Source organism: Chaetodon auriga, chromosome 11 (genome assembly GCF_051107435.1).
Source record: "Chaetodon auriga isolate fChaAug3 chromosome 11, fChaAug3.hap1, whole genome shotgun sequence".
NCBI lineage: Eukaryota > Metazoa > Chordata > Actinopteri > Chaetodontiformes > Chaetodontidae > Chaetodon > Chaetodon auriga.
The window spans coordinates 2,178,227-2,206,021 of NC_135084.1; the positions used below are offsets into that span (position 1 = coordinate 2,178,227).

The 27,795-nt window shown below is 42.0% G+C and overlaps 1 protein-coding gene across 1 annotated transcript in view; it reads left to right on the top strand.

The window, feature by feature from the left end:
- Nucleotides 1–27,795, top strand: part of hnrnpll (heterogeneous nuclear ribonucleoprotein L like) — a 71,163-nt gene that overhangs the window by 19,487 nt on the left and 23,881 nt on the right. The window contains exons 2-7 of the mRNA XM_076743892.1: nt 10,566–10,684; nt 23,297–23,406; nt 23,520–23,647; nt 26,152–26,237; nt 26,331–26,427; nt 27,248–27,320. Coding sequence (XP_076600007.1) covers nt 10,566–10,684; nt 23,297–23,406; nt 23,520–23,647; nt 26,152–26,237; nt 26,331–26,427; nt 27,248–27,320 — 613 coding nt within the window. The remainder of the gene's footprint in view (nt 1–10,565; nt 10,685–23,296; nt 23,407–23,519; nt 23,648–26,151; nt 26,238–26,330; nt 26,428–27,247; nt 27,321–27,795) is intronic.

The following is a 27,795-nucleotide window of genomic DNA, read 5'->3' on the forward strand; positions in this document are numbered from 1 at the left end:
ACATGCTTACACTTTGCCTTGAAGCATCTTGTTTCAGAGTCCATGAACTTTGGCTGAACAATTGCCACCAATGCCCGTGAAAACTTTTAGCTCAAATGTATACTTCAGTCCTTTGGGATAGTCTATGTTAAGGCAGTACAGAAGACCCATCAGTGTTGCAAAAGCATTAGGAACATCTCTTAGGTCGTGCAGAATGATGTGCTCCCCAGAACAACACCAACATCAATCACCTCTTTTGCCAGCAAGAAGGCCAATGTCCACTCCTTTTGTGGCCTCCTCTTCTGAACTGGATGTCTAAAGAGCATAATGAAATATTCAGTAATTAAGGATGTAAAATGTGCCATCACTATACCATCCTTAATTTACTACTATATGTTGGTAAATACACAATGACAAAGGCAGTATTTTGATACATTCAACATGAAATTACATACTGCCAGTTTACTTAAATATTCAAGTTCCACTTCAGGACACCTCCATATCAGTTAGACATTAGATATTTCAAAGTAATTTTGCGTTAGTCTTGTACTAGGCTGTATCCCTGTTACCTAAACCAGAGACAAGATATTCAACAGAGGGATATGGCGCACAAATTTAGTGAAACAGTTTTGTTTAGTATGTGTGTAGGTTTTGGAAGCTGTACAGAAGACTGAATACTGTTACTTCCTGTTTTGCTCTTAAAGCCACAGACTTTCTATTCTTACACTTGATCTTACAAGTTTTCCTAATACCAAATATGATGGACCCAATTTGAAGTAAATTAAATGATTATGAAATAAAATAATTGATTTTTTAAAAAATGAGGGTTTTTCCCTTAGTGTAAACAGATCGACAGATCGACATTTCATAAGCTAAATGTGATCAAACTAAATCTTTTTTTTCCCTTTTCAAACATAAACCAAATGGAGAGGCAGCACGTCCAGTAGCTGGAGTCTAGACCATGATTAAATGTTGATTCTGATGCTGTTAAAGGTTTTTTAATAATGTTTGTAAAGACAGCAGGGAATTGGGCTTATGTGTTTAGTTGTGATTGGAAAAGATTTTAAAATGCAGCTTCTTCATCTGTGACTAGCTTTTTTTTTTTTTAACATGTAGGGAGACATTAATTCAGGGGTCAGTGAGTGTATTTATAGTATCACAAGTATGTGAAAATCATGTTGAAATTACAGTTATTTAGCTTTCTCTCCATCTCACATTTATTCATAAATTGTTTTTAACTGTGAGTTTCCCATGCCACATTGAAAATTAACTCACATACTTCACAGACACAGATGAAATTGTTGGGATCCTCCTTCAGGTAATATGGAAGTCCAAGCAAAGCAGCTGCTCTTTTCTTCTGGTTTGAACCCTCAATACAGAAGAACAACAATAACAGAAGACAAACTGTCAAATCTGTAGCAGTCTTATTTCTGATTACACTGGGGCTGATGCTGAGTCACTTGGTATTTGACAAGCTAAAGTGTGGTTTAGAACAGATTTAGCTAGATCACAATCAGGTACACACTAAATGGGACATAGCTGCTCTGTCAAAATCCAGCTACTGTATACTGGATATATGATGTAGCACTATAAGACCTTCCTTAATATAATGTAACTCCTGCTGAAATAGGTTATCAAGATGAAATATGACACAATACAGTGAAATCAAATATCAACAGTACCATGGAGAGAATAGCAAAAGGCTAGGGATACTTAAAATTCTGTGGTGACTTTACTGATGAGGTTTTCAATCAAAGGATTGGGTACCATCGGACTCAGACTATCCTTACCTGTTCATCAAGTGGCTGAAGCAGACTGTGCACGTGAGAACTGTGACTACCTCGAAGTCTGTACATTTCCAGCAGTCTTGGGGCATACTTGTCGAGTCCATCAAAGAAAGACTGGTAGAGATCAGTAGAAACCACCTGCATAAGCTCTGCACTAATCTGGAAGGAGAACAACAAATGACTCAGTGGTATGCTTAAAACATGAAACACACTGATAAAATACATACATGCACAAGTAGAGCCTTGTAATATATCAATATAGTCTACATACATAACAGCATAGAATTACATTACAATAGCAATACTGTCCTTTGGGATGACAGAAAGCAAGTTTAGTGATTGGATAGCATAATAAAATTTAAATTAATGACTAGTATTTGCTTGGATTCTTCTTTGTAGTTCAGTATGACAGTAAGTATAAAGAGAGTTGGATGATCCCAAGAAAGGTATGTGTAGCAGGTCAGCAGGTAAGTACTGTATATAAGGTTGAGCAAAGAGTTTGCCGCTGGGTTAGCTTTGGCTCTTACAGGCCATCAAAATGTAAATTTCTGCAGGTGGAAAAATTGAAGATAAAATGCAAAAAGAAAATAACTTCCCAGAAACATAACTCAAACTGTAATCCAAGATTGAATGACTGCAGATCGTGACATTTGTAAAGCTGAATCAAAAGGCGAAAAAAGATTGTAGGACTACAAAATAATCATCTTCAAAATAATTACCTGTATTATTGAGAACAGTGCAGGCCATCAGTCCTCAATTACGGACACAGGAGGCTCACCATCAACAATCTCCTTTTTCCTCCTTTTTCTTCATCTCGTCCATCGGAGTTATTCTCTCACTTTCAAGACTGTCTGGAGATCTCCCATCAGGAATATTAGGCAAGAAGTTGAGCTTGAACCATTTTGCTTTCTTCAGTTTCTTGTTCCCAGTTGATGTGTCTGCTGACCTCTTTTGATTGACTGTAAGCTCTGGACATCCAACAATATGGTACTTCTGACGGAAGTTACCGATCTTAAAAGTGAGGCTGAACTTCCAGCAGTACCATCCATGTGAAGAACCAGGCTCTTTCAAACAGGGATGCTTTTCAGTAAGGGCTTTGGCAACAGCCTCAATTTGTTTTGATGTTGGATATGCATTGTACTCATACATAGCACTTCCTACTCTGTCAAGTATGTCTCTCTTCATAGCAGCAGTCAGAGTAAGCAGGGAGCCATCTTTTTCATAGGCTTCATTTCCTTTTCTGAGCTTAAGTTCAACATCATAAGTGGAAGTGGGTATGATGAAATGGTCAGACCAGTGCTTGGAACGAGAGATCGAACATACTGAGGATGCTGAGGTCATACTAAGTGTGTCAGAACCACCGGAGTCCAATGAGGATACAGAGGTCGGTGTAAAGGATGGTGCCTTTAGTATTACCTTCAGCCTTGGTCTCTCTGTGGGTAACTCAGACATGTCTGTCAAGTTGCAGAGCTCATTGTTGAACTCTGGATCTTGAAACTGGATAACAACATCACCTTCTAGATTGAGCTTGCTCTTGAGAGTAGTCTTAAATTCGTCCACTGTCTCTGGAAGAGTTTCAATCTGGACCCGCCTGATGTCATCATCGGCAAGAATGACGTGAATCAAAATGCTGGCTACCAAACAGAAAAGGAGTACTATTAGAACAAAAATGGGTTGGATTCAGTTCTTAGTGCATTTAATTTTTTTTTAAGTTCTGGTATGGTAAAAGTATAGCCACAAAGTTAATTACCGAGATCTAGAAACATGGCAACATCACTGTCAGATGACATATCACAGAGAAGCAGCCAAATAAATAAGGTCCAGTGTGTAATGAACTTCAATTATCCTTTCCATTTGAAATGCAAAATACCACTTAAACAGCTGAACAAATTTCAATTGAGAAAGTTTGGACATTAATGATTTACCAAATCATGCAACATTTTCATTATAAAAAGGAGTTACCTCAGTGAAGTAAAAATACCTTCAGTGAGACCGTCAGTCTTCCTTGCACCAAGTAAGGGGCAAGTGGGTAAAAGGTGTTCAGTTCTTGTGGGTCTGCAACTTCAAGGCCTGTGGAAAGTTTCCTGATCACTTCATAGCATCTGAAGTGCTCCAAATACCAGGCTGAAAAGCCTTCAATGATGTATGATGCCTCTTTGCCTACAATCAGCACTTTGAGAATTTTGCCAAAATCAGGCAGTCTGCTTGTGCTCCCAAATGAAACAAACATCCCCTCCGAGTATTTTGTGCCGTGTATAATGACACTAGTGGCAAGAGACACAGTCTTAACATCCTTGTATTTTAGTCTGATAGCCTGTTTGACAGAGTTATCCAAAATGTCCAGCGAAGCCAGAGTTACATTGCGAACTTCCACTGGTGGCTTAAAGAGGCTGGGCATGTCAAGGAAGTAAGCTAACATATGCTGGTGTCTTGTAGCTAATGTTAGCAAAATGTTTTTAAAATTGTTCACATCACATACAACTTTTTTGAAAAAGCTGTGGTTTGCTTCAAAGCGAATTGTCCAACAATCCAGCAAAGGTCCAAAGCAACTGATGAGGCAGGGATAGTGTTCTATGAAATGGTGTTTTGGCCTCAGTTTACAGTCAGGAAAGGCCTCCTGGAGCAACTGCCTATGGACTGAGATTTTATCTTCCAAATAACAGAGTGATTGCTGTGTGAAAGAGGGTGATGCCAAGAATGTCCCTCAATTCAAGAAGCACACCCCATGTTTTGTCATTCTCTGGGATTAGTTCACCAATGATCAATGGAAGCAGTCCTAACAAAGTCCAGTTCTCATGTCCAAGTTTCTTGTGGCACATGGCGTTGTTGGAGGTGGACAGCCCCTGTTGGTTGTGTGGGGTTGCCTGTGCATTTTTAGCAAGGGCTACACATACATAGTTGAGTCAACTAAGAAATCTATGTTGCCTGAACTACTCTGATTGGACTGATTAGTTGGCCACAGTTAAAGGTGATATTTAAGTACACTCAACATTTTAGTTGAACTAACTTGAAATGAGTGGAGGTAACAAATCCTTTTTTACAGTATAGATTTGGTGTGCATGGTGATGAGGATTTATATCCAGCTCATTCCTCTCTTCACAAATTAGATCCATGATGTATGTCATGGCTGTGTCCTGGAATTTTTAAAATTACTATGAACATCTCATAACTGTAATTAAAACAAGTGGACAGATTACGGTTTTGCAAATTTCACAACCAAACTCTCACTTTAGCTTTTAATTGTGGTGCCAAAGGAAAGGACTGTGTGACAGCAAGGTAAAGCAGTGAAAATATTCAAAATAGAGCGTACACCTAAGATGATATCGACTATTTTAGGTGGGTCTTCTTTGAGATGGGTCAGATACATACTCTTGTCTGCTTCTCCAAACTGGCAATGTGATGACCTTTATTTCCTTTAGGTAATACACTGACTTTCAGCCTCTTTTGGAACAAATATACAAAGACAAAATTAGAATGCACTTCTTTACAACAGTGGTGGAATATAGGGAAGGGTAAAATGAAACATCTGTGCCTACAGTACACTCTCATTGTCACAAGGACCAGGTTTATGAAAGCTCTGGAGAGAGAAATAGTGAAGCTGAAGATTTAGCAGACTCCAAGAGAACATATTGAAGTTCTCATAAACAAAAAGCCAGTGACCTGCTGTGTTTTTCTGCTCAAATGCTCTGGTTAGCTGGGGGACAGAGCTCAGCAGGGTAACAGTTCTGGGGTAAAAGCTGTTCCTGTGCCTGCTGGTGCGGGAACAGAGGCTCCTGAACCTCCTATCAGATGGCAGGGGGCAAACAGTTCATGGTTGGGGTGGGAGCTGTCTCTTCTGATGCTGTGTGCCCTTCTTAGACACTACTTGTCCTGGAGGTCCTCGATGGCAGTTAGCTGGGCACCAGTGATGTACTGGGTGGCTTTCATCACCATTTGTAGGGCCTTCCGCTCGGAGGCTGCCCAGCTGCCGTACCATACTGAGATGCAGTTGGTCAGGATGCTCTTGATGGTGCAGCGGAAGAAGTTTACTAGGATTTGAGGAGCCAGGTTAACTTACTTCAGTCTCCTCAGGAAGAAGAGGCGCAGTTGAGCCTTCTTTGTCAGGATGGAGGAGTTGAGGGTCCAGGTGAGGTCCTCAGAGATGTGGATGCCCAGGAATTTGGAGCTGGAGACATGTTCAACCTCAGCCCTGTAGATGTGAATGGGGATGTGACTGCAGCCTTTAGTTTTCCAGTAGTCCACGATGAGCTCCTTGGTCTTTTTGGTGTTGAGGGTCAGGTTGTTGTTGGTGCACCACATCGCCAGCTGCTGAACCTCATCCCTGTAGGCTGACTTGTCATTGTTGTTAATTAGGCTTATCACTGTGGTGTCGTCTGCGAACTTGATGATGGAGTTAGAACCATGCACAGGCACGCAGTCGTGGGTGAAGAGGGAGTAGAGGAGAGGGCTCAGCACATAGCCCTGTGGAACGCCAGTGTTCAGGGTCAGGGTGGCAGAGGTGTATTTGTCTAACCTAACAGACTGGGGTCTGTTGGTCAGGAAGTCCAGGGTCCAGTTGCAGAGGGAGGTGCTGATGCCGAGGTCAGTGACTACGTTTACATGCAGTCAATATTCGGGTTATGGTCAATATTCCGGTTTCTGAAACATTCGAAATAAACTGTTTACATGCGTGAGCAAACAGAGTTATTCCTGTATACATGGTAATTATAATCAATTGGGATATCCCGATCAAAACAGCGACACACGGACAATGTGTTGACGTATGGAGAACGTCATGACACAATGTGCGTCATTTCAGCTTAATGTAGCGTAACTTTTCGCTCACCTTCTCGTATATCTCGCTATCCCGGAACTTTCTACCATCTACAAAAGACATGATATTCATGTCTTTCACCACACTTACGAGGTGACTTGTCTCCTCGCTCCTAAAGTGTGGTGTCCTCTGTTTCACCATGTTTTCAGCAAGTAGTTCCTGCACTCAAAAGACCAAGATTCCTTGCGAATAGAACATGTGCAGAACACAAATTAATGTTCCGTTCGATGGGGATATTCCAATAGGTGTATACATGACCAAATATTCGGGTTAGAAAAGGAGCAACCCAGGGGTCATATTCGGGTTTTTAAAAAACGGAATATCAACATATTTTGGTTTTAAGGTGTTTACATGACTGTGCGCAACCGGATTATTGCCCATATTCCGGTTAGGAAAGGGTTTTTGACTACATGTAAACGTAGTGACTGAGTTTGTTGACCAGCTTGGAGGGGATGACTGCGAAGTCGATGAACAGCATTCTTGCGTAGGTGTTGTTGTTGTGTTGTTGTTTTCCAAGGTGGAGTTCAGTGCTGTGGAGATAGCATCCTCTGTCGATCTATTTGGTTGGTCGGCAAACTGAAGGGGGTCCAGTGTGAGGGGAAGACGGCATTTGAGGTGGGCCAAAACTCAGCCTCTCGAAGCACTTGGTGATGATGTGGGTGAGTGTGACGGGGCAGAAGTCATTTAGGCCCACTGCAGCTGACTGCTTTGGTACTGGCATGATGGTGATGGTCTTGATGCACGTGAGGACTGCTGCCTTGGCCAGTGACAGGTTGAAGATGTCAGTGAAGGTCCGAGTCAGCTGTTCTGCATAGACCTTGAGCATGTGGCCGGGTATGCCGTCAGGGTCAGCAGCCTTACAGACATTCACCCTGCTGAGTGCAGAATGCAAGTCATAAGTGGAGAGCGTTGAGGGGCTGTTCATCTGGGTGGGGAGCAGTTTTGATGGCTGGTTGTTTGTTGTCCCTGTCAAATGGAGCGTAAAGTTTTTGAGCTCGTTAGGGAGGGAGGCATTGCTGTTTGATGGGGCTGCCTTTTTTGGCCTGCCACATGCGGCGGGGTCGGCGTTGTTGTGGAAGTGCTCCTCAATCTGTAGCTCAATCTGATGCTTCCTCTCAAGCATTCCCTGGTCCAACACTGGCCAACTGCTGCAGGAGTCTACAGGGATTCACAGATGTTCTGTTGCCTTCTATGAGGAGCTCTTCAAGGAGTTCCAGGAGGGGATCATCACATTGGAATATGAAGTGGAACTGCTTGGACTTCATCTAATCAGTGTTGCAGATCAAGCCTCACTGGGAGTTAGACCTGTCAGGTACATCAATCACTGCTCCATATCTGGAAGTGTGAGCTGACAATCTCAATTCTCTTCGTTAAATGCACGCAGTCAACCAAATGTCGATGATCCTTTCCCTGCAGTGGCACATGTTCCTGATTTAAAGACAGGTCAGCTGTTGGATTCCAGCAAGGCTCCAACAAACAGGTTAATGTTGTGGGAGGCAAAACTATGTACAAACTGTTGATAAAAGCAAAAATGACAAATAAAATGGTCTGACACCATTTGGAGAGCTTGTCAAGGGTTTAAAATGAGGTCAAACTTGTGTGGAGAGCATTGTATTGTCTTTTGTGTCAGTAGCTGATCCAAATGTAAGTGTCCTTTGTGCTTGCAAGAGTAACAGTTCATCGCTGTTTTTTGGACTGTGGCAGACTGTGTTCCCTGTTTCAGCTGCTACCGCAAACATACAGAGTGTTAGAAGAAATGTTTTCACACACGTTCATCCTCAGCTAAAAGTGGAGAATGAAATGTCACATTTCATTTTGTTTTGGATCAAGGAAAAATGGCTGTCTACCTCAGTAGAAGAAATGGGATGGAAGGTTCTTTGGGTTTTGCTGTAAAAACATCTTTATCCGAATGTTAAAATGTTCAGCATTTTTCAGTTTATACAGTAAATGTTTGAGTTTGTAAAGAAAAATGCAGACACTGCCATTTTTCTGAACAGCCCAAAATTGCCTTTTCTTCACTTTCTGTAAAGTAATAACAAATTTGCTAAATCTTTCTTCATGTTTTGATTTGGAATAGAATGTGCAGTGTTCCCAGTGCATTTGCATGCATGGAAATAAAAGCTATTATAAGGATTTTGAGCTTTACTTACTGAACACGCTGCTGTTATTTTGAACACAACTGTATATGGTGATGTTTTATGTTCTTTGGTAAGAGATGAGTTGGTTTTTGGATTTATTTTGAGATGAATAATATGTTTGGTTTCAATTTCTTCTGTTTTTGTAAGTTAACTTACTATGTTTTTTTAAAAATGTTTTTGAAATTCAAATTTTCTTTCTCTTGCTCTCTCTCTCTCACAATGTGCTTTTTTCACCACTGCTGTCCTGTGGTGACCTCTTATTTCCTCATCATCAATGGGTTATAATAATTCAAGCTGAAACAATGAGAAAACTGGATCTAACTTGCACTGATTAATTTTCCTTCAGACAGAGGTCAGTTGTTTTGCTCAGTAATTATAAATTGACTGGCCATATGTTTAGCTAAATAAGCCAACTACATATACACTAAGTGGCCACTTTATACATTTGTGGGCCGCACATTCATGTTGCAATGCATGCTTCACCATGTCTCAAAGGTGCTCTTTTGAGTTCAGATCTGGTAACTTTCAAGGCCACTGGAGTTCACTAAACTCAATGCTATGTTGATGAAAGCAGCTTGTTTTGTGCTTTGTGACATGAAGTGCTATCCTGCTGGAAGTAGCCATAGAAGACGGTTCGAATGAGGACATAAAGGGATGCAGATGGTCAGTAACAAACTTAGGTTGTCGGCTGTGGCATTTAAACCAACCTCAGCTGGTATTAAGGGGCCTAATGAGTGCCAAGAAAATTTTTCCCGCACTACACCAGCTTGAACAGTTGACAAGGAAGGATGGATTCATGTTGTTTACACCACACTATGAACCTACCATGTGTGGAACTTCAGTCATGTAATAATTGGTTGTCAATGATTTTAACCCCCTTCTTGTATGGACTTGGAGGGGGTCACAAAAGATCAACAGGCATGGGTTCCATCTCCTTCCATATAATTACAATTTACAGTTACAATTAGACGCTTTTATCCAAAGCGACATACATATGAATTCACACACCGATGGCAGCATTGGGGTCAGTTTTGGGGTTCAGTATCTTGCCCAAGGATCATTGGCCAGGGATCGAACCACCGACCTCCTGATAGGTGGATGACTGCTGTACCTCCTGAGCCACAGCTGCCCACATAAGACCACACAGCTTTGTGGTTGAGAGCAGGTCTGTTCAAAGATGGCTAGACTAGACAAAAGATGAACAAAGAAGGTGGGACAACCACTCAGTCCTATATCTTTCACAGCTAAAACTGCATCAGCAGTGAATTGTCACCCCACCACAGCCTTTAGCGCCACATAATCTAAATCTAATGCTGGTAACAGAGCATGTTTTCAGAGAAAAATGGCACTGCATTTTAAAACAAAGGGCTGCATTGGTGGGAGTGTGTTCTTTCAGGTACTGATGAGAACATGAAATGTGATCAAGGGAGTCCAGTTTCAAGAACAGATTACTGTGTTTAAGGTTTAAGATGCTAAAAGACTCCACAGCAGTCTGTAAAACCATGAGACAGGAATTTACAACTGGAAAGTTTTCCCTGTGACATTAACTTTATCTTCCATCCAGACAACTGCACTAGGAACATTAGAATGATGTTCATGTTATACAGTAATCTACCAGGGATGTAGACGTGGATCTATTTGAAGCACAGAGACCGCTGTGTTTGGAGTGCTGCAAATGCAGCAAGCTGCAGATTAGCTTGATCAAGATCAATATTCCTTTATTTGTCCCGCGAGGAGAAATTTCAGAAGAATTTCAGATGTGAACACAGTCATAGTGTGTAACTGTGCCTGACCTTGTGGCTTTCTTTTATGTGTATTTAAATATGTGTTTCTGACTGTGTGTTGCAGGATAATGGTAAAGACTCCCATCGTATCTCTCCCAGCCCTGTGGTCCATGTCAGGGGTCTGTGTGAGGCAGTGGTGGAAGCAGACCTGATAGATGCCCTTGAGAAATTTGGACCCATATGGTGAGACAACAACCACTGTGTGTATGTGTGTGTTTGAGGGAATGAGAGAGACAGAGCAACAGACAAAGCAGAGTCTTGTATCTACCCATTCAATCTCTAACCTGTTTCTCCTGTTGGCTGTCTGGAACTTACATGTGTCCCAACATGGATAAGATGAGAGGTAGTGTACACCATGGACAGGTGGCCAGTCAATCACAGTCCTGACACATCAGTACAGAAAAAAGAGAACACATTGACAGGTCAGAATTGCCTATTCACCTAAACTGGGTTATAGCTGAGCCAGTGACCAGATATTACCCTAAATCTGTCAGCCTTGTCAGAACACATATACAAACATAGTTCAATCCACAGACCCCTTTTACCAGGGGTGGAGCCAGATGTCATAAACATTCGGGGTTTATCCCAAAGCTAGGGGGGTCCAGGTACATGTCTATATGCACCATTTTTCAAGCCATTTGAAATAATAGACCACCTAAAAATCTGTACGTCATCATCAATATCTGTATTTATATTAATGGAAATCAAAATTTTGGTCATCTACATTCATATTAAGGGTATCTGTACCTATATTTTAGGTGTCATTTGAAACCACAGAGTAACTGGAGACAAGTATATGTTTCCAGAAGTTGTTATAGGGAAAACATAGCAGACAAGTGGAAAACAGTAATGTAACTTTGCTCCATTGATTTGCCTGTCAAGTCAGAGAGCCTGAGGGGAAATTACACAAAGTTGAAGTTATTTTAAAAATCTGAAAGATCCCAGGCTTTTGAGGAAACTTTCGGAGCTGAAGCCCAAGAAGCCACCCCCTGCTCTGCTGTTGCCCTTTGCTATCATTGAGTGTAGTTAAGTTCACAGACAAAGTCTTGGTGAGCTTTCGTGTGGAAACTATCAGCACCAGAGAGAACAGAAGGATATTGGCAAAGCTCACTTGCATATGAAAGTGAAAATTAGACAAACATGGGAAATTATTTACGTACACCAGAGCAAGTGACTCTTTGTTCTGATGCTCAGGTTGGCAAAGCAGATGGATTTACTGAACTCTGTGGCTAACAAATCTGCTATCAAATCCCTTGTCTCTCCTCCCTCCTCCTAATTAGCAAAGCTTGATGAACAACATATTCAGGTTAGCGGGCTACTGATTTTTATCTGCCATGGACCTTTAGAGGTTAAAATGACAACTGTCAATACTACAGCAGATTATATCGGATGTCACTAATTAACTTAAATTTCATGAGTAACTTGACATCCACTGTCTGGATAAAAACCCTGCTCCTTGTGCAACAGCTAATTTAATTTTATGTCAGCTGGCTAGGTAACATAGAGCACTAACTTTTTATCACCTGTTGGAAAATGCACTTTTTTGATTTCTTACAATTCTTCAATTGAGATTCTTCATGAGGAAAATGAAACTTCACCCGGTACAATCCAGAGTAGACTGTAGTAGTAGTAGTTCATTATAGTTCTTTTAGAGCTATATGAAGGACAATAAATTCTAAAAGTCTTATTTCCATTGTAGTTTGTGATGTAGAGAAATGCGGAAGTCTGGGTGAGCAGCTGACGTACTACCAGTAATAAATTTCCAATAGATACTTATATCATCATCAATAAAAACAAAACTTTCCCAAAAATGCCTCACTTATCTTTCACTCACCACCTTTTCCTATACTTTAATTTTTTTTGTTCTGCACATACTAACTTTTCTTAAGCGCAAATACAGCTCCAACAATATGAACATTTGAATATGAATAAGCATTATGGGGGGCACATGAAGTACAACCCCCAATTCCAGTTTGGACACTGTGGAAAACATGAAAACAGAATGTGATAATTTGATAATCCTTTTAGACATATGCTCAATTGAAAACAGTATAAAGACAATGTATTTAATTTTTAATTTTTTTTTTCCAACTTCATTGATTTTTGTAAATATATGCTTATTCTGAATTTGATGTCAGCAACACATTTCAAACAAGTTGGGACAGATTTAGATTTAGATTTATCTGTCCTTCTGCAAGGAAAATTGTTTCCACCTTCCATACAACCTCAGAGCAGACAAATACATAAAAATGGACAGAATACATCAAACTTAATAACTACATACATGAATCCCACACAATGCACCCACTACCAGCACATTCTCAAACTTTACCTACACAAACACACAAACTCAGGAACAATTGCATTACAGTCGGGATGTTCTCTTCAGTTCTGTTATGGCAAAGGTGACAAAACTCCTGCTGAACTTCACTTTCTTCCATGCCAGTGACCTGTAACAGTGACCAGATGAGAGGAGTACAAAGTGAGGGTGGAGAGGGTGACTGGGATCAAGTGGGATCAAGTGGAAACAAGAAGTGCTTTGAGTTGATGATGGAAAGTCTTTGTTGGCAGCATTTATGGATGTCAATGGTGTGTTGTTCAAAACTCAGTTTATTGTCTAGGGTGATGTCAAGATATTTGTGGTTCTCCACCATTTCAACAACTTCACCATTGATACTGATGGGGATGTGCATGGGGTTGGAGGCTGACCTGCGTGTGCTGGAGGGGTTGAAGACCAGTTACTTTGTTTTGGAGACATTTAAGTGCAAGTGATTGTCCATGTACTGCTGTTTGAGATGGGAGATGGAGTCATGGTAGCTTGCAACCGAATTGTTATTGTTGAGTAGTGTGGGTACCACAGTGTCGTCTGAGTATTTGAGGTATGTGATGATGGGTGAGGGGCTGACACAGTCACTGTCACACGCACACACACACATTTATTTTTAGTAGATGTGTCATACACCAACTTCACCAAAACAAATTCCTCATATGTGTAAAATCGGACTTGGCAATAAAGCTTTTTCTGATTCTGATTCTCTCTCTCTCTCTCTCTCTCTCTCTCTCACACACACACACACACACACACACACACACACACTTTTAAGAAGCACTTTTAATGCAAGTCTGACTATCACCTAGATCCTAACAATTCCTTTATTGATTTATTTAGCCAAGGAGGAACAGTGAAGTTTTGCATCCAGAAGTTCTATGTGTTGTATGAGCTACTGTACTATTTTGATAAGAGATGGTAAATAAAAAACATCAATTTATTTAGTTCTGACTCCTTGGCTTACGGAGATTTTGTCCTAGGGGAAATGAGGCACTGAAAGAATGGACTTCATTTCTCTAGATGTACCCTCTAGATGGGTATGTTTATGTTAAATGCATCAATCTAGGAAACTGGGAACAAATTAAGATGATCTAGGTTTATTAATATTAACATACCTAGAATAAAGTTAGAATAACATAGAATACAATTTTCTGGCATCCTGTTAGCTATGTCATTGGTATGAATCGGCCTAATACAATCAGGTAGAGCCGACTTTAGAGGCTAAATGAAAACAACCATGTTTCTGATTTCTGTGACAACCCCGATGTGAATTATGGTCCCAGCCTGGCCACCCCTATAAAAATATTCTGGCTCCGCCACCGTTGGTGTAGAGGGTAAACAGGAAGGGGCTTAGGACACAACTTTGTGGGGCTCCCTTGTGGATGATGGAGGATGAGGATGTTCTGCTGGCTTCTCTAATGGATTGCGGTCTGTCACTGTGTAACCAGTGGATGAGAAGTGGTGGGACATTCAGGTGATGGAGTTTCCTGATCATCTGGTGGCACTGGATGGTATTGAATGCTGAGCTGAAGTCAATGAGGAGGAGTCTGGCGAAGTTACTGGGGGATTCGAGGTGTTGTAGGAGGGGGTGGAGGACACTTTTCCATGCATTTCATGGTTATTGAGATTCTCTAATAGACTGCTCCAGTTCCGCTGTCTGAAGGACTGCTTCAGGAAATCGTTCCTGCCACGAGCCATCACACTATACAACAGTAACTTAAACAGTTAATCCACCAACCTCACAATCTTTTGTGTTTTACATATTACTTTTACATATTATCTGCACTACTGCAATATTGCACATGTTGCTGTTGGACTACGGTTTACACTTATCTATCATCTGAACTGCACACATTTTTTTGCTGTAAATACTGTTTATATACTTAGTTAAATTGTATTTTTATTATATTAGTATAATATTGTATAATATGTATTATACATTATAATACATATCCATCCATCCACGTTCTATACCGACTATCCCTTTAGGGGTTGTGGGGGGGCTGGAGCCTTGCTTAGTTATATTTTTATTTTTATCCCTGTTTAGATTTTTTGTTGCTTTTTTCTAAATAGTTGTGTATACATTCTGTGCTTGCCTTTATGTTTAATTGCTACTGCAACAAAATAATTTCCCAAATTGGGTTTTCAGCAAAAGAGGTGGGTTCAGTTATTACAGCTAACTTGATTTGTGGATCATGTCCAGTGAGTGTTTTAACTGTCTGAAAAGCTTTGGCTCGAAAGATTTTGTTTTTGATTTGGTGTGTTATGATTTTGAGTGAAACCCAATCCTGCCATTGAAAGGCTTTCTGTTTTTCTCTGAATCTGTGCATGATATGTTGGGTAAACCAAGGTTTTGAATTTTTCTTGAAAAATTGAACTGTTATGGTTGTGGAAATGCAGAATTTAGTATATACCTTGATGGCTAAGACCATCTCATTTAGAGTACCACCCAAGAAAATGTCTCAGTCGGTGGAGCCAAGTGAGCCCTGCAATTTCACAATACTGTCCTGCGTCCACTGGTGGATGCCGTAGTTCTGGGGTTTGTAATGTTTCAGTTCCATTCTATAATACGGAAGCAGGCAGACAAAATTGCGGTTAGAAAAACGAAGCTAACAGTGAGTTTCAGTGGCTTTAATGTAAAGATAGTTGAATAGCTGAATAATTGAAGGAAACACTTCGTGATACTACGGCTTCCACTCTAAATGACCACTACTACTACTCTCCAAAAATGTCATTACTTTTGTCTTTCATGAAAAGGAGGCAGTCGCTCATTTACTTTGTCATTTACTATGTCCTATGTCAGATCTGTTGAGAATTGAGTATTGAGGAAATATGATACAGCTATCGCATGGGTGTAATAGCAAGATGTTAAATATAAATCAAATGGTAGGTATGTGAACACAGTGCTACATTAAACAGCGCTCAAGTTAAACAGTCTTACCGCTGTTGGAATGATTTGTGGTAGCGGTCCTTCTTATACAGTAGACGCAGCAGTCTGTTGTTGAAGAAGATGCTGAAGGCCCCCACCTTCTCATGCAGGGTGTGAGAGGAGCTGTCCATGATTTATGTCAGCTTGGCTAATATCCTCTCACCCACCTCCTCGATGTTGCCTAGAGGGCTGTCCAGGACAGAGTAAGCTCTTCTGACAGTTTGTTTAGTCTTTTTGATAGCCCTCTCAGAGTGTCCCTCTCAGAGCTTCCACAGCCCCAGCAGAGCATTGCACAGAAAATTGCAGATGCCACCACCAACACCAATATTGGTAAAATTGGGTTTTCATTAAATTATTATTTTACATCTTGTCTATCATTCCTGAAAATATCTCATTTTATTTCGCTTGTTTAACATGTTAAAAACGTTATTTAAATTAGGCACGCTGTTTGTTATTAACTCCTACGAATGAAAAACGAACAGCGCATGAAATCAGCCCCGTATTACGTATTAGTCTACATAGCCTATGAAGACGGTTTATCTGTCGTAGTTAGGGTGACCAGATGTCCTGCTTTGTGTGGGACAGTCATGCATTTCCATTACTTTTCACACGTCCCACAAATTGTGATGTCGTCGCTAATTATTATTGACAGTGTCGCTAACAATTCCCGACAGTGTCACAATTTGCAGGACGTGTGAAAAGTAATGGAAATGTGTGGCTGTCCCACGCAAAGCAGGACATCTGCTCACCCTAGTCATCAAAACATTATTTTGACACCTCAATCAGATGCTACAAGATACACAGAGAGACTTGTCAAGGCTTCAGAGACAGAGAGAGTTTGAGGTAGCTGGTTGTGTTCTGATTTAGAATCCTTGTCTTTAAACCTGTTTTTCTCAAAATTCTGCTCCAAAAAATCCTACTGATCAGCTGACTTTGAGTGATCATAACACTTGATACAAACCAGATATAAAAATAATGAAAACAGATTTGAAAAGAGCTTGAAATAAGCTTCTGTGTGATATTAAAATCTCCAAACGGTAAAATTGTGACATGTGACTGGTTTTTTCTGCTTGCTATTGTTCTTATCTCTCATAAAAGGATGAAATGCAAATAAAACAGTAAAATAACACCTCGGCCTGGTCAGCAGGGTCCTCTGTGAGTGCTCTGCCTATTCATGTGTAAATGGGACGGAGCGGTGAAACTAACTGCGCAGTTACACCGGTCAACAGCTCAGCAACCCATTGGTCAATTTTGATGATCGACCCCTCTATCAACCAGTCAGAGTCTAGAGATTTGAGAGGCAGTGCCCAAATTCACCATAGTAACACCAATGATGATCCAGAAGGAAGAGCGCTCCCTCCACTCTAGAAACCCCCTCCTGTTTATGTAAACAACCAGGACCTTTGTGATTGATATCAAACTAACACAGAGTCATAGGAGGAGACATTAGCAGCGTTTCTTTGAGCTGGAATATAACTTTTGACCACAAAACAGCAAAGGTAGGACATACTTTATGATTTAGCGAAGTTTTTTTTCTGCTACTCTTGGGCTTCTAGCTTGCTAGCTAGCTAGTTTCCGTCACACAGTGAAGAGGCAGACATCTTCGTGATCAGCAGACTCTCTGCTTTCATATGATACCAGGCTTGTGTGGTTTGCATGAAGTGGTGAAATCAGCAGACACTCTTAACTGGACGTAAGCTATTTTCGGCTTTTTGTTACACGCACATATAATTCATTGCTGTATGAATTATGTTTCGTTTGGGTGGCAATGCTTGGTAGAGTCTCTCCCTGTCATTCTGATATGCTACAAGTTAGGATTGGTGCTTCCTGGCGTGAGCATTGATCATCTGAACTGCGGGCTTCTCACACTGCCCCCTCTACAGGCAGCGCTCGTATTGAACAGGTTAATTGGTAGTCAGGGGTTGCAACTTGGCTGAAGTATTTTCTGCTCGGTATTTCATACCTGGGATCCACTGTCTTGATCATCTGTGTTCTACGAGTTCTGCAGCTTCGACTTTGGAACTTTCAGTGTCTATCCCATCCATCTTCACTGTAACAACACCAGAGCACTACAGTTTACCCTCACCACGCCCCGCACCATGTGTGTTAAGAAGCGCGACATTGATAAAAGTCCCGTCTGAAACAGTGGTGCATGGCGCAGCGTTCCGAACGTTGTCTAATCACATACACCGGTGTGGTGGTATATTAAAAATTCATATCATAACAAAAATATACACCGGTATTCTGTGTGAACTGCCCAGCCCTACTCCAAAGGACCTCAGTCTTCTTAGCAGATGGGGACGACTTTGGCCATTGCTGTACTGGACATCTGTATTTTTGGTCCAGTCCAGTTTGTGGTTGTGGTGAACATCCAGGTATTTGTACTCACCAACAATCTCAATGTCCAAACCTTGGATGTTCGCTGTTGTATCACTGTTGTAATCTGTGGCACCTTCCTGCAGAAGTCTATCACCATCTCCTTTGTCTTGCTGGTGATGTGCAAGTGGTTCACTCCACATCAGTCAGCAAAGTTGGTGATGACTTTCCTATTCTGTTGGTGAGGTAGTTCATGGTCCATGCAGCTAGGTGGCAGTCTACTCCAGCTCAATCCAGCTTCCCCCTGAGCAGTGATTTTTGGATTGTGTTGAAAGCACATCAAGCAAGTCAAAAAAACATGACCCTCACAGTGTTCTCCAGGTGGGAATAAGATCAGTGGAGCAGACTGATAACTGCGTCTTCCACACCAATGCATGGTTGATATGTGAACTGTAGGGGGTTCAGCTCACAGCTCAGTTGGTTCAGTATGATCCTCTCCAAGGTCTTCATCAGGCTACCAGCATGAAGTGGTTAGGCTCTCTGGGGTGCAAAGTCTTTGGGACTGGAACCACACAGGAGTTTCCCATAGGGCTGTAATGTGCAGAATGACCCTGCGGAGCTGCACAGTCCCTGAGCAGTCTGGAGCTGATGCCATCAGTCAGGAATTCTCCAGGGGAGAATCAGAATCAGAATTCCTTTATTGTCATTGTTACAGACATTACAATGAAATTGATTAGGCACTCTATCCTCTGTGTGTTTAAAAAGAGAATCTAAAAAATAGTAAAATAAATAACCACATACCTCCATATGTAAGCATGCACACATGCAAACTTGATGAGTAAAATCTGCCTATGCACACACACACTGTGGGGCTGAGGGTGGGGCTGAGGGTGTTAAGTGTTCAGAAGTTTGATTGCCCATGGATAGAAGGTGCTTCTAAGCCAGTTTGTCCTGCACTTCATTAGCCTGTATTGCCTTCCAGAGGGCAGGAGGTTGAAGAGCCCATGGCCTGGGTGAGATGGGTCAGACAGGATCTTCTTGGCCCTGTTTAGCCCTTGCATGTTTGCCAGTTCTTCCAAGGAGGTCAGAGGGCAGCCGATGACTCTCTGTGCTGTTTTAATGACCCCTTGCAGGGCTTTCCTGTCCTTGGTTGTGCAACCTGGATACCGTATAGTGAGGCAGTATGTCAACGCACACTCTCTATAGTGGTATAGTAGAAGGTGCACAGCAGGTGCACATCCTTAAGAAGTGTAGCCTCTGCTGGGCCTTACCGACCACTGCTGATGTGTTGGTGGACCACATTAGGTTGTCAGCCACATGCACCCCAAGAAACTTGAAAGAGGAGACTCTGTCCACACAGACACCCACTATCTGTAGTGGAACAGGGTCAGCTCTCTTCTTCCTCCAGTCCATCACCATCTCCTTAGTTTTGCTGACGTTCAGCAGGGGGTTATTTGCTGAGCACCAGGCTGCGATCCTCTGGACCTCCTCCTTGTATGCTGTCTTATCGCCCCCGGATATGAGGCCCACCACTGTTGTGTCATCCGCAAATTTCACTATGATGTTGGAGTGGTGGGAAGGTACACAGTCTTAAGTGTATAGGGCATACAGGAAAGGGCCTAACACACAGCCCTGAGGCGAACCTGTGCTCAGTGTCCGGGTGGTGGATGTTAGGGTCCCAAACCTCACTGTCTGTGGCCAGTCCGTCAGGAAGCTGTTAATCCAGTCGCAGGTGAGGGGTGGGAATCCAAGGTCAGCTTCTGGAAGAGGATGTTTGGCAGTATGGTGTTGAATGCCAAACTAAAATCAACAAACAACATCCTGACATAGTTCCCCAACCCCTTTGTGTGGCTTGTGGAAGCGTGGAGGACAGTGGCTACGGCATCTGCTGTTGACCTGTTTGCCTTATAGGCAAACTGGTGTTGATTGAAGCTCTGGAGGAGGCAGGACTTGAGGTGGGGCAGGACAAGCCTCTCAAAGCACTCCATGACCTCAGAGGTCAGTGCCACTGGTCTGTGGTCATTGAGACTGCTTATGGAGGCCTTCTTGGGTACCAGAACGATGGTGGCTGTTTTCAGGCACGGTGGAACAGTGGTCTGTTTCAGGGAGATGTTGGAGATCCTTGTTAGGACCCCTGACAGCTGGTCAGCACAGGCCTTCAGTACTTTGCCCAGTACTGCGTCTGGTCCTGCTGCTTTGTGTGGGTTCACAGCTCTCAGGGCCCTTTTCACCTGATGTTCCTGTAGCTCAAGGAGGTGGGTGTTTGAGGGCTGAGGGGCTGTGGGGCGACTCACTGGGTTCGGAGTGGAAGAGTGGGGCCTCGCTGACTCAAAGCGGGTGAAAAAGCTATTTAGCTCTTCCACCAGCGCAGCATCAGCGTTTACCGCTCCAGACGAATTGCCCCTATAGTTTGTTAGGTGCTGTACACCTTGCCACACTTGTCTGGGGTTGTTATCAGCCAGATGGTTCTCCACCTTCCTTGCATACTCCCTTTTTGCAGCCTTAAGTCCTCTCCTCAGGTCAGCCCTGGCCACACTGTACAAGTTTTGGTCTTTGGCTTTGAAGGCGGAATCTCGTAGCAGTGACTGCACCTCTGCTGTCATCCAGGGCTTTTTGTTGTTGTAGACCCTAATGTGTTTATTAACTGTGACATTATCTGTGCAGGTTTTAATATAAAACAGTACAGTTTTACTATATTCATTAAGCTCCAAATGATCAAATATCAACCAGACTGTGTTAATAAAACAGTCTTGCAACTGACTGATTGCATCCTCAGGCCAGATTTTTACAGTTTTCTTTACTGGCTTGATTTTCCTTCTGAGGGGTTTATAAGCTGGGCCACTAAGCAGCGAAATGTGGTCAGACATGCCCAGGTGAGGGAGGGGTATTGTCCTGTATGCCTCCTTCAAGTTTGAATAGATTTTATTCAGTGTGTTTTTCCCTGTGGTGGGTCGCACAAATTTGGGTAAAACAGTCTTTAGGCAGGCCTGGTTAAAATCCCCTGCAACAATTAAAACACCCATGGGGTGCACCTCCTGCTGTCTACTGATCACTTTGTGCTGTTGGGAGAGAGCAATGCCAACATTTGCATCGGGAGGTATGTACACAGCGGTTATCAGCACGACTGTTATCTATCTTGGTAAGTAAAAAGGCCTGCACATAACTGTCATGGTCTCCAGCTCAGGGGAGCAATAGGTGTTTACAACTCTGCTGTTTGTACATCAACCTTGATGCACGTAGACACAAAGTCCTCCCCCTCTAGTCTTTCCGGAGCTGCACATCCTATCGAAACAGTTCATAGTGCGTTGTGTGAGTTCCACTGAGCTCCAGCTCGTCTGTTTTGTGGATGAACGATCTGGCGTAGCTTAATAAAAGGCTTGGTAGAGCCGGTCAGAGTGGCCGATTCCTTAGCCTGACTAGCAAGGCCGTTCTGCATCCCCGGTTCTGCCTACGTTCCGTTTGCCGTCTATGCCGCCTCCCAGGCCGGACAACGATCCAGGAAGAGCCCAGTGATCTCGCTATGGCTGTTGGTATATTGTGGGATCAATGAAAGTCACTAGTGATTTTGGATCTTCTGGCGTATCCAATGTCCCGCAACTTTGCACTGGTATATACAAGTTTAAGGCCATCTACACAGGATGTGTCATGCACACAAATCCATACATAAAGTAATAAAACAAAAAACTGGGATAGAGAGCCCCAAGCTGCAGCATCAATGCATGCTGCTATTACAGTTCATACAGCATTGGAGCCCCCATACAGCATTGGATCCAGAAGGGAGGGGAGTCGTAACGCCATCTGGTCTGGACTCTGGTGGGTGGTAGAAGGAATGGAGGTAGAATCAAATTGTTGAAATACAGATTAAGCTCATTTGCCCATTCTCGATCTCCAGATTCAGGGCTCCTCACGCTGTCACTGCTTTTTAAGCTTCCTCTGCACCCTCTTCAGCTCATTTTTGTCCCCAGAGCTAAAAATCCTCTTCTACTCATTCCATAGGGTTTTCAGTTCTGGGGACACCCAGGGTTTGTTATTTGGTAAACACTGCACCTTTGTGGTGTTTTCCACACAAAAGTTTATGTAGTCTGTGATGCAGGTTGTCAAACTGCCAGTGTCCTCCCCATGTGGACTACATAACACTTCCCAGTGAGTGATGTCAAAGCAGTCCCCTCAGTGCCATACTTGACTCCATCTTCTCACATACCGTATGGTTAGCAGTTGTTTATTCACCAAAGGCATGTAGGCAGGGAGCAGAAGAACCAGGTTGTGATCAGAGCGGTCCAGTGGGGGGAGGGGTGAAGAACTGTAAGCATCCTTTGCATTTGCATACACTGAGTTGAATGTTCTATTGTCTCTATTGTCTCGGGTATGGCATTTAACATACTAGGTGAAAGTGGGGAGAGTGGAGGACAGGGAAACATGATTGTGAGAGTGTAGGAGTTTGCATACTGCTGCAGCATCGCCCGACGGGGTTATCATGATGACATGCGAGAACTCCCTCAGGATATAATTTTGGCAAATGCTAACAGCTAACAGGACTATGTCTCTCATACAGTGATGTGCCCTGGGTTGCACCATCTGTTGTTCACAAACATCGCTATGCCCCGCCTTTCCTCTTAGCACTCTCCATTGCTTTCTTTTCTGCTCTCAGCATTTGACAATTATCCAAAGCAAAACGTGAGTTCATTCATCCATGTCCTCGTGAAGCACATCAAGCTACACTCCCAGTATTCACTCTGCAGTCTGGTTACTGCCCTTAGCACTTCCATCTTATTAGGGAGAGATCTCACGTTCCCCATAACAAGAGACAGGATTGATGGTTTATACCATCTTTTCTCGTCACGGCACTTCGCTCTAGCTCTGCTTCCCCTTCTCCTTATTTCCGTGGGGATCTCTGGTCTTTCCACTGGTAGAACATACATGTTGCACAGGGCTAACAGATGTTCCCAATTGTAAACAATGGAGCCGTGGCTGAATGGATCTCCAAATGTTGTTTTAAATAGTCCATAAAAGATTAAAAAGCAATTTATTAGTCTCACCAGTTGTACATCCATACATATGCACAGTTGACCGAGACTAGTGATGGAAGAAACCCAAGAGAAGTCAAAAGCACACTAAGACAAAGAAAAATGGTTAGAGCTGCTGTAACTAGCTGCCACTCTTGTTGCACCTTCTTGAGTTGAGCATGTGTCCAATCTTAATGTTTGCATTTTTGTGTTCTCAGTTATGTGATGATGATGCCATTCAAGCGCCAGGCCTTGGTGGAGTTCTCTGCAGTGGAGAGCGCTGACTGTTGTGTATCCTGTGGAGCCAAGGAGCCTGTATACATTGCAGGTTTGATCCCAAGGCTTTTCACTGTAAAGACTTACCAGTGAGATTGATTAGTTACGCATGCTTGCATGTAGCATACTAAAAGTCATCATATTTTTTGCCCATCTGTTCATCAGGTCAACAGGCATACTTTAATTACTCCACATCCAAGAGAATCACCAGGCCAACCAATGCTGACAACCCCAACAGTGGTAACAAGGTCCTCCTGCTGTCCATACAGAATCCCCTCTACCCTATAACCACGGTAAACACTCACAGACACACAGGCATCTATACAATATATGCAATAGGAAAATAAATGATCATTTCAGTGGGATGGTGCAAAGCTAATTTCAAGTGACTATTTTCAGAGGCTGCTAGAATGTAGAAAAATGCATAAGTAGTTCTAAAAAAAAAACACTTGGTCATTTTTTTGTAATTGGATGGAAATTTGCTGTATAATTTCTGACTCCATGCAGAAATATTTCAATGGCAGTATGTCACATGAAATATTTAATATATCTGTCCTTCTCTCAAGCAAACTTTCAGTGTACATTTTTTTGTCCAAGTGACTGCCAAGAAATTTCTTTCCCTCTCTTTTAAATGTTGTTAAAAGTATAATGTGTTAGATATGGCCAGAATTTTGGTTTAAAATGTAAAAAAAAAAAAAAGAGAAGAAAAGAAAAGAAAAATTCAATTCAAATTAAAAAAATTTTAATTTTAATGAACAATTAACATTAGCAACAGAATGTGAAGTTACTTCTTCTTCTGTTACTTCTAGACAGAATGTGAAGAAGTAACAGTTCTGATGTTATTTATGTATGTATATTGCGTTGCATGGATATCTACTGAAGTTACCATGCTAACCAGCTAGCCCTGGCCCATCCTCTGTCGTAATACCATATCAAGAGTCTTCTCCCCCAATAATTTCAGCTGGGAGATGTATGCAAGTAGCAAGTTTGCACTTTCACAAGTTCTCTTGGCTTTAGTAGCATAATGAATAAACATAGTAAACTCACAAAATGCCAAGAAAGGAAATATTATTATGCCTATTGTCCTGTGGTAGTAATACCAACAATCCCCAGGTGCTCTGAGCTCTTGGTTGGGGTACTGGTAGGCTCCAGTCAGCAAATAGGGTCACTACCTGCACAGCTAACTGAGCTAACTATCTAATCGCAGCTAGTAGCTATAGCCAAGGATGGCTACAGCAAAGGGTATGGTGAACAGCAATTAGCGGTTACTCTGGCACTATGCTGCACCCTATTTGTTTGGAACACTCTTTGACAGGTGGCCAGTTCTTACATGTTATACCTAAATGTGATGTATGTAAATTATATCTTCCATGCACAATTGACGTCATCTCAGTGAATATGTGCTTTCAACAAAATGTTTTGGGCCAATACAGTAGAAGACATGGCTCACCAAATTTCACATCAGTTTTCTTTTAGGAAAAGTAAGCCCATGAGCCAATCACAAGCAAATTACAGGCGTGCTGGTGACAACTGTAATTTGAAAATAAAGCAAAGAGTTGAAATTTGAATGGCTGTTCATTGCTTTTCTTCTGAAAGTATTTCAACCGTCAACCTGACATAGATCATACAACAACCCCTATCCAAGATGCTGCACATTCAAGTAAATGGTTTTATTGTTTCCACTATTTTTCTGTTGCAGCATCTTATGGGTTAAACTTCATATAATTTTGCAATGTTACATGACAGCAAACTGAGAAAAGATTCACTGATATTATCTTTGGGTCCAAAAAGTTTATTTATGCAATTCATGTTGTGATAATTAGAATTAAGGCCAGTTTTTGAATATATGCTTCATAAAGATTGTCACTCAATGGGAATCAGAAGCACTTCTTTCCAAATTTTATTGCAACTGAATCAGTGTTTTAGCAGGGTGTTAGGCTTGTAACGTAGAGGTAAGACTTGATATTGCGGTACACTTATTCACTATTAACTGACTGCCTGTTAGTACGCATTTGAGTAGCGTGTTTGCTCTTTATTAGTCATTATAAAGCACCTACAAATTCCTTATTCTTCATGACCATATTCTACAACTACAAGCTAACGGTTTTCCTTCATTAGCTTTGTAATAATTACTGCTTACCCTAAGTAAGAAAGTTATTACATAATTTACAACATTAATAGTCTAACCCTAACCCTTAATAACCCCCACCCCCAACTGCCAGAGTAAGGCATCATTACCAAGAGTTTTTCTCTGTCCAAGGTCCAAAATGAAGTAATTTCAGTTGAATCTCCTCACTCAACACAACAAAGACAACAAATGCACAGGTGGTCCAGCGAGATTACTGCTAATACTGGGTATTGCTATGGATACGTAGACTATATACACATAGTTGCCATAGTTGTCCATTTGAAAGCATAACAAGGACAGACAGCCATGGCAGACCAAACGGACGATCTGTGCTAGTGTGTGTTGCAGAATGTTTGATTGGTGAGCCATGGGCTTAGAATGAATAAGGTATTTTTTGGAACATGAGTAATGTGTAAAACACAAACAGCTGCTTCAGGTACATTTGCATTATCTGGGATAGAGCGTAAATTTTGAGTCTTGGAGAAGTATTCACTCACCCTAAAAAAAGACCTGATGATGTATCAGCATGGAGTTGTATTTCTCTCTTACCAACTATTGTACCTTGATGCTATTCATGAAATGCACTGTGCATCGTGCAGGTTCAGATATACTGCAGCATGAGAAACTGTCATATTATGTTGAATTTCTTTTCTTGCCATTTTGGTCCAGGATGTTCTGTACACAGTGTGTAACCCCATTGGCAGTGTCCTGAGGATTGTCATCTTTAAACGAAATGGAATCCAGGCCATGGTGGAATATCCTTACAGTAGTGTAAATGTATATCTTTACATGCTGTGTGTGTCTGTGTTAGAATGTGAAGTGTCTGTTCCTTGACCCTGCTCCTCCAGATTTGAGTCCGTTCAGTGTGCACAGAAGGCCAAAGCTGCTCTGAACGGAGCTGACATCTACGCTGGTTGCTGTACACTCAAGATTGAATATGCAAGGGTAAGAGACACACGTAAAAAACATGATTACATTTTTTACAGTTGTCTCACAAGAGGAATTGTGTGAGCTTCACAGTTCTTTTAATGGTAAAAGGGTACATTTAGTGGTGATTAGAATCATGCTACGTTTATACGGAGGCGATGAAAACAGAAGACGCAAAAGTGGCGTGTCGTCTACAATTTTCTATCCGCGACAACAGGAGGGTTAAGTTTAACTGAATACAAGACCCAAATGCCACACTTAAAACAGAGAGGACAGAGAACAGGAAAGGTTCAGTGTCTTTTAATCTTCCTTATTGTCAAAAACAGACTAAGGTAGTCAAGAGATTTCAGAGTTTTGGTTGATCTTGAAGAGGAGGAGGGCCTATATAATGTTACGGCAGGTGAGCCTTGATTGAATGATTGAACGCAGCTGCACTCTGGGAGGAGGGGATCAAGTCTGACCTGTCAGCCACGCCCCTGCAGGGAGACAAACAAACACTAGACAGACACGTGAGAGACAGACAAGAGACAGAGGGACAGGGGAAACACAAGATACAAAGGGGAAGAAAGGGGGGAAACTGCGGGTCCTAAAAAGCCCATGATGAAATGATTTGAAATGCATTAAAAGCAGACTGTATTTTTGCAGTGTTTACATTTGAAGAAGAGCCTGCTGCATATAGAATTACATCATCTGAATAAAATATTACTTTACAATGTTGAGTGGCAGAGATACGTATGTGCGTATGTAGTGAAAACAGGTAGACCAAGAATACAGATCCTGTATGTCTGTGATGCATTTAACTGCATCCTAAATAAGTATTTCATCTTTGTGTCAACAGCCAACACGTCTGAATGTGATTAAGAACGACAATGAGAGCTGGGACTACACTAAACCATACCTGGTCAGACGAGGTAAGACATACCCTCTCTGTCTGTATTTGTCTTTTGTCTCTATTTCATACTTACACTAAGGTCAGAATATGAGCACTGAATCATTCGGGGTCACCGTTCTTTTTTGCAAAAGTGGAGATCTTGTGATGTGGAAGGTGGGACTCTGTTTTTAGTTTGATAGATGAAAATGGTCTTAGTTTTCTCATAATTTGTGAAACTGTGTCCAGACCTTCAGTCAGTATGGGTCAGTCTCCGATTACTCCGGATTAAGAGTATAGTCATAAAGAGTTTGGACCACAGACCTCCATCACACCAAGACTCCTACGCCTCCCGTCTCTCCATCTCCAATCTAAACACTCTCACATCAATCAATCACCGGTCTCTCACAAGCCTTGCACCTCCGCTTACCATGATGAGAGAGAGAGAGAGAAACATTGAGGGAGAGAGAGAACAGAGAAAGAGGAATGGACGTCAGGCTGACCATGCACAGCAGCTT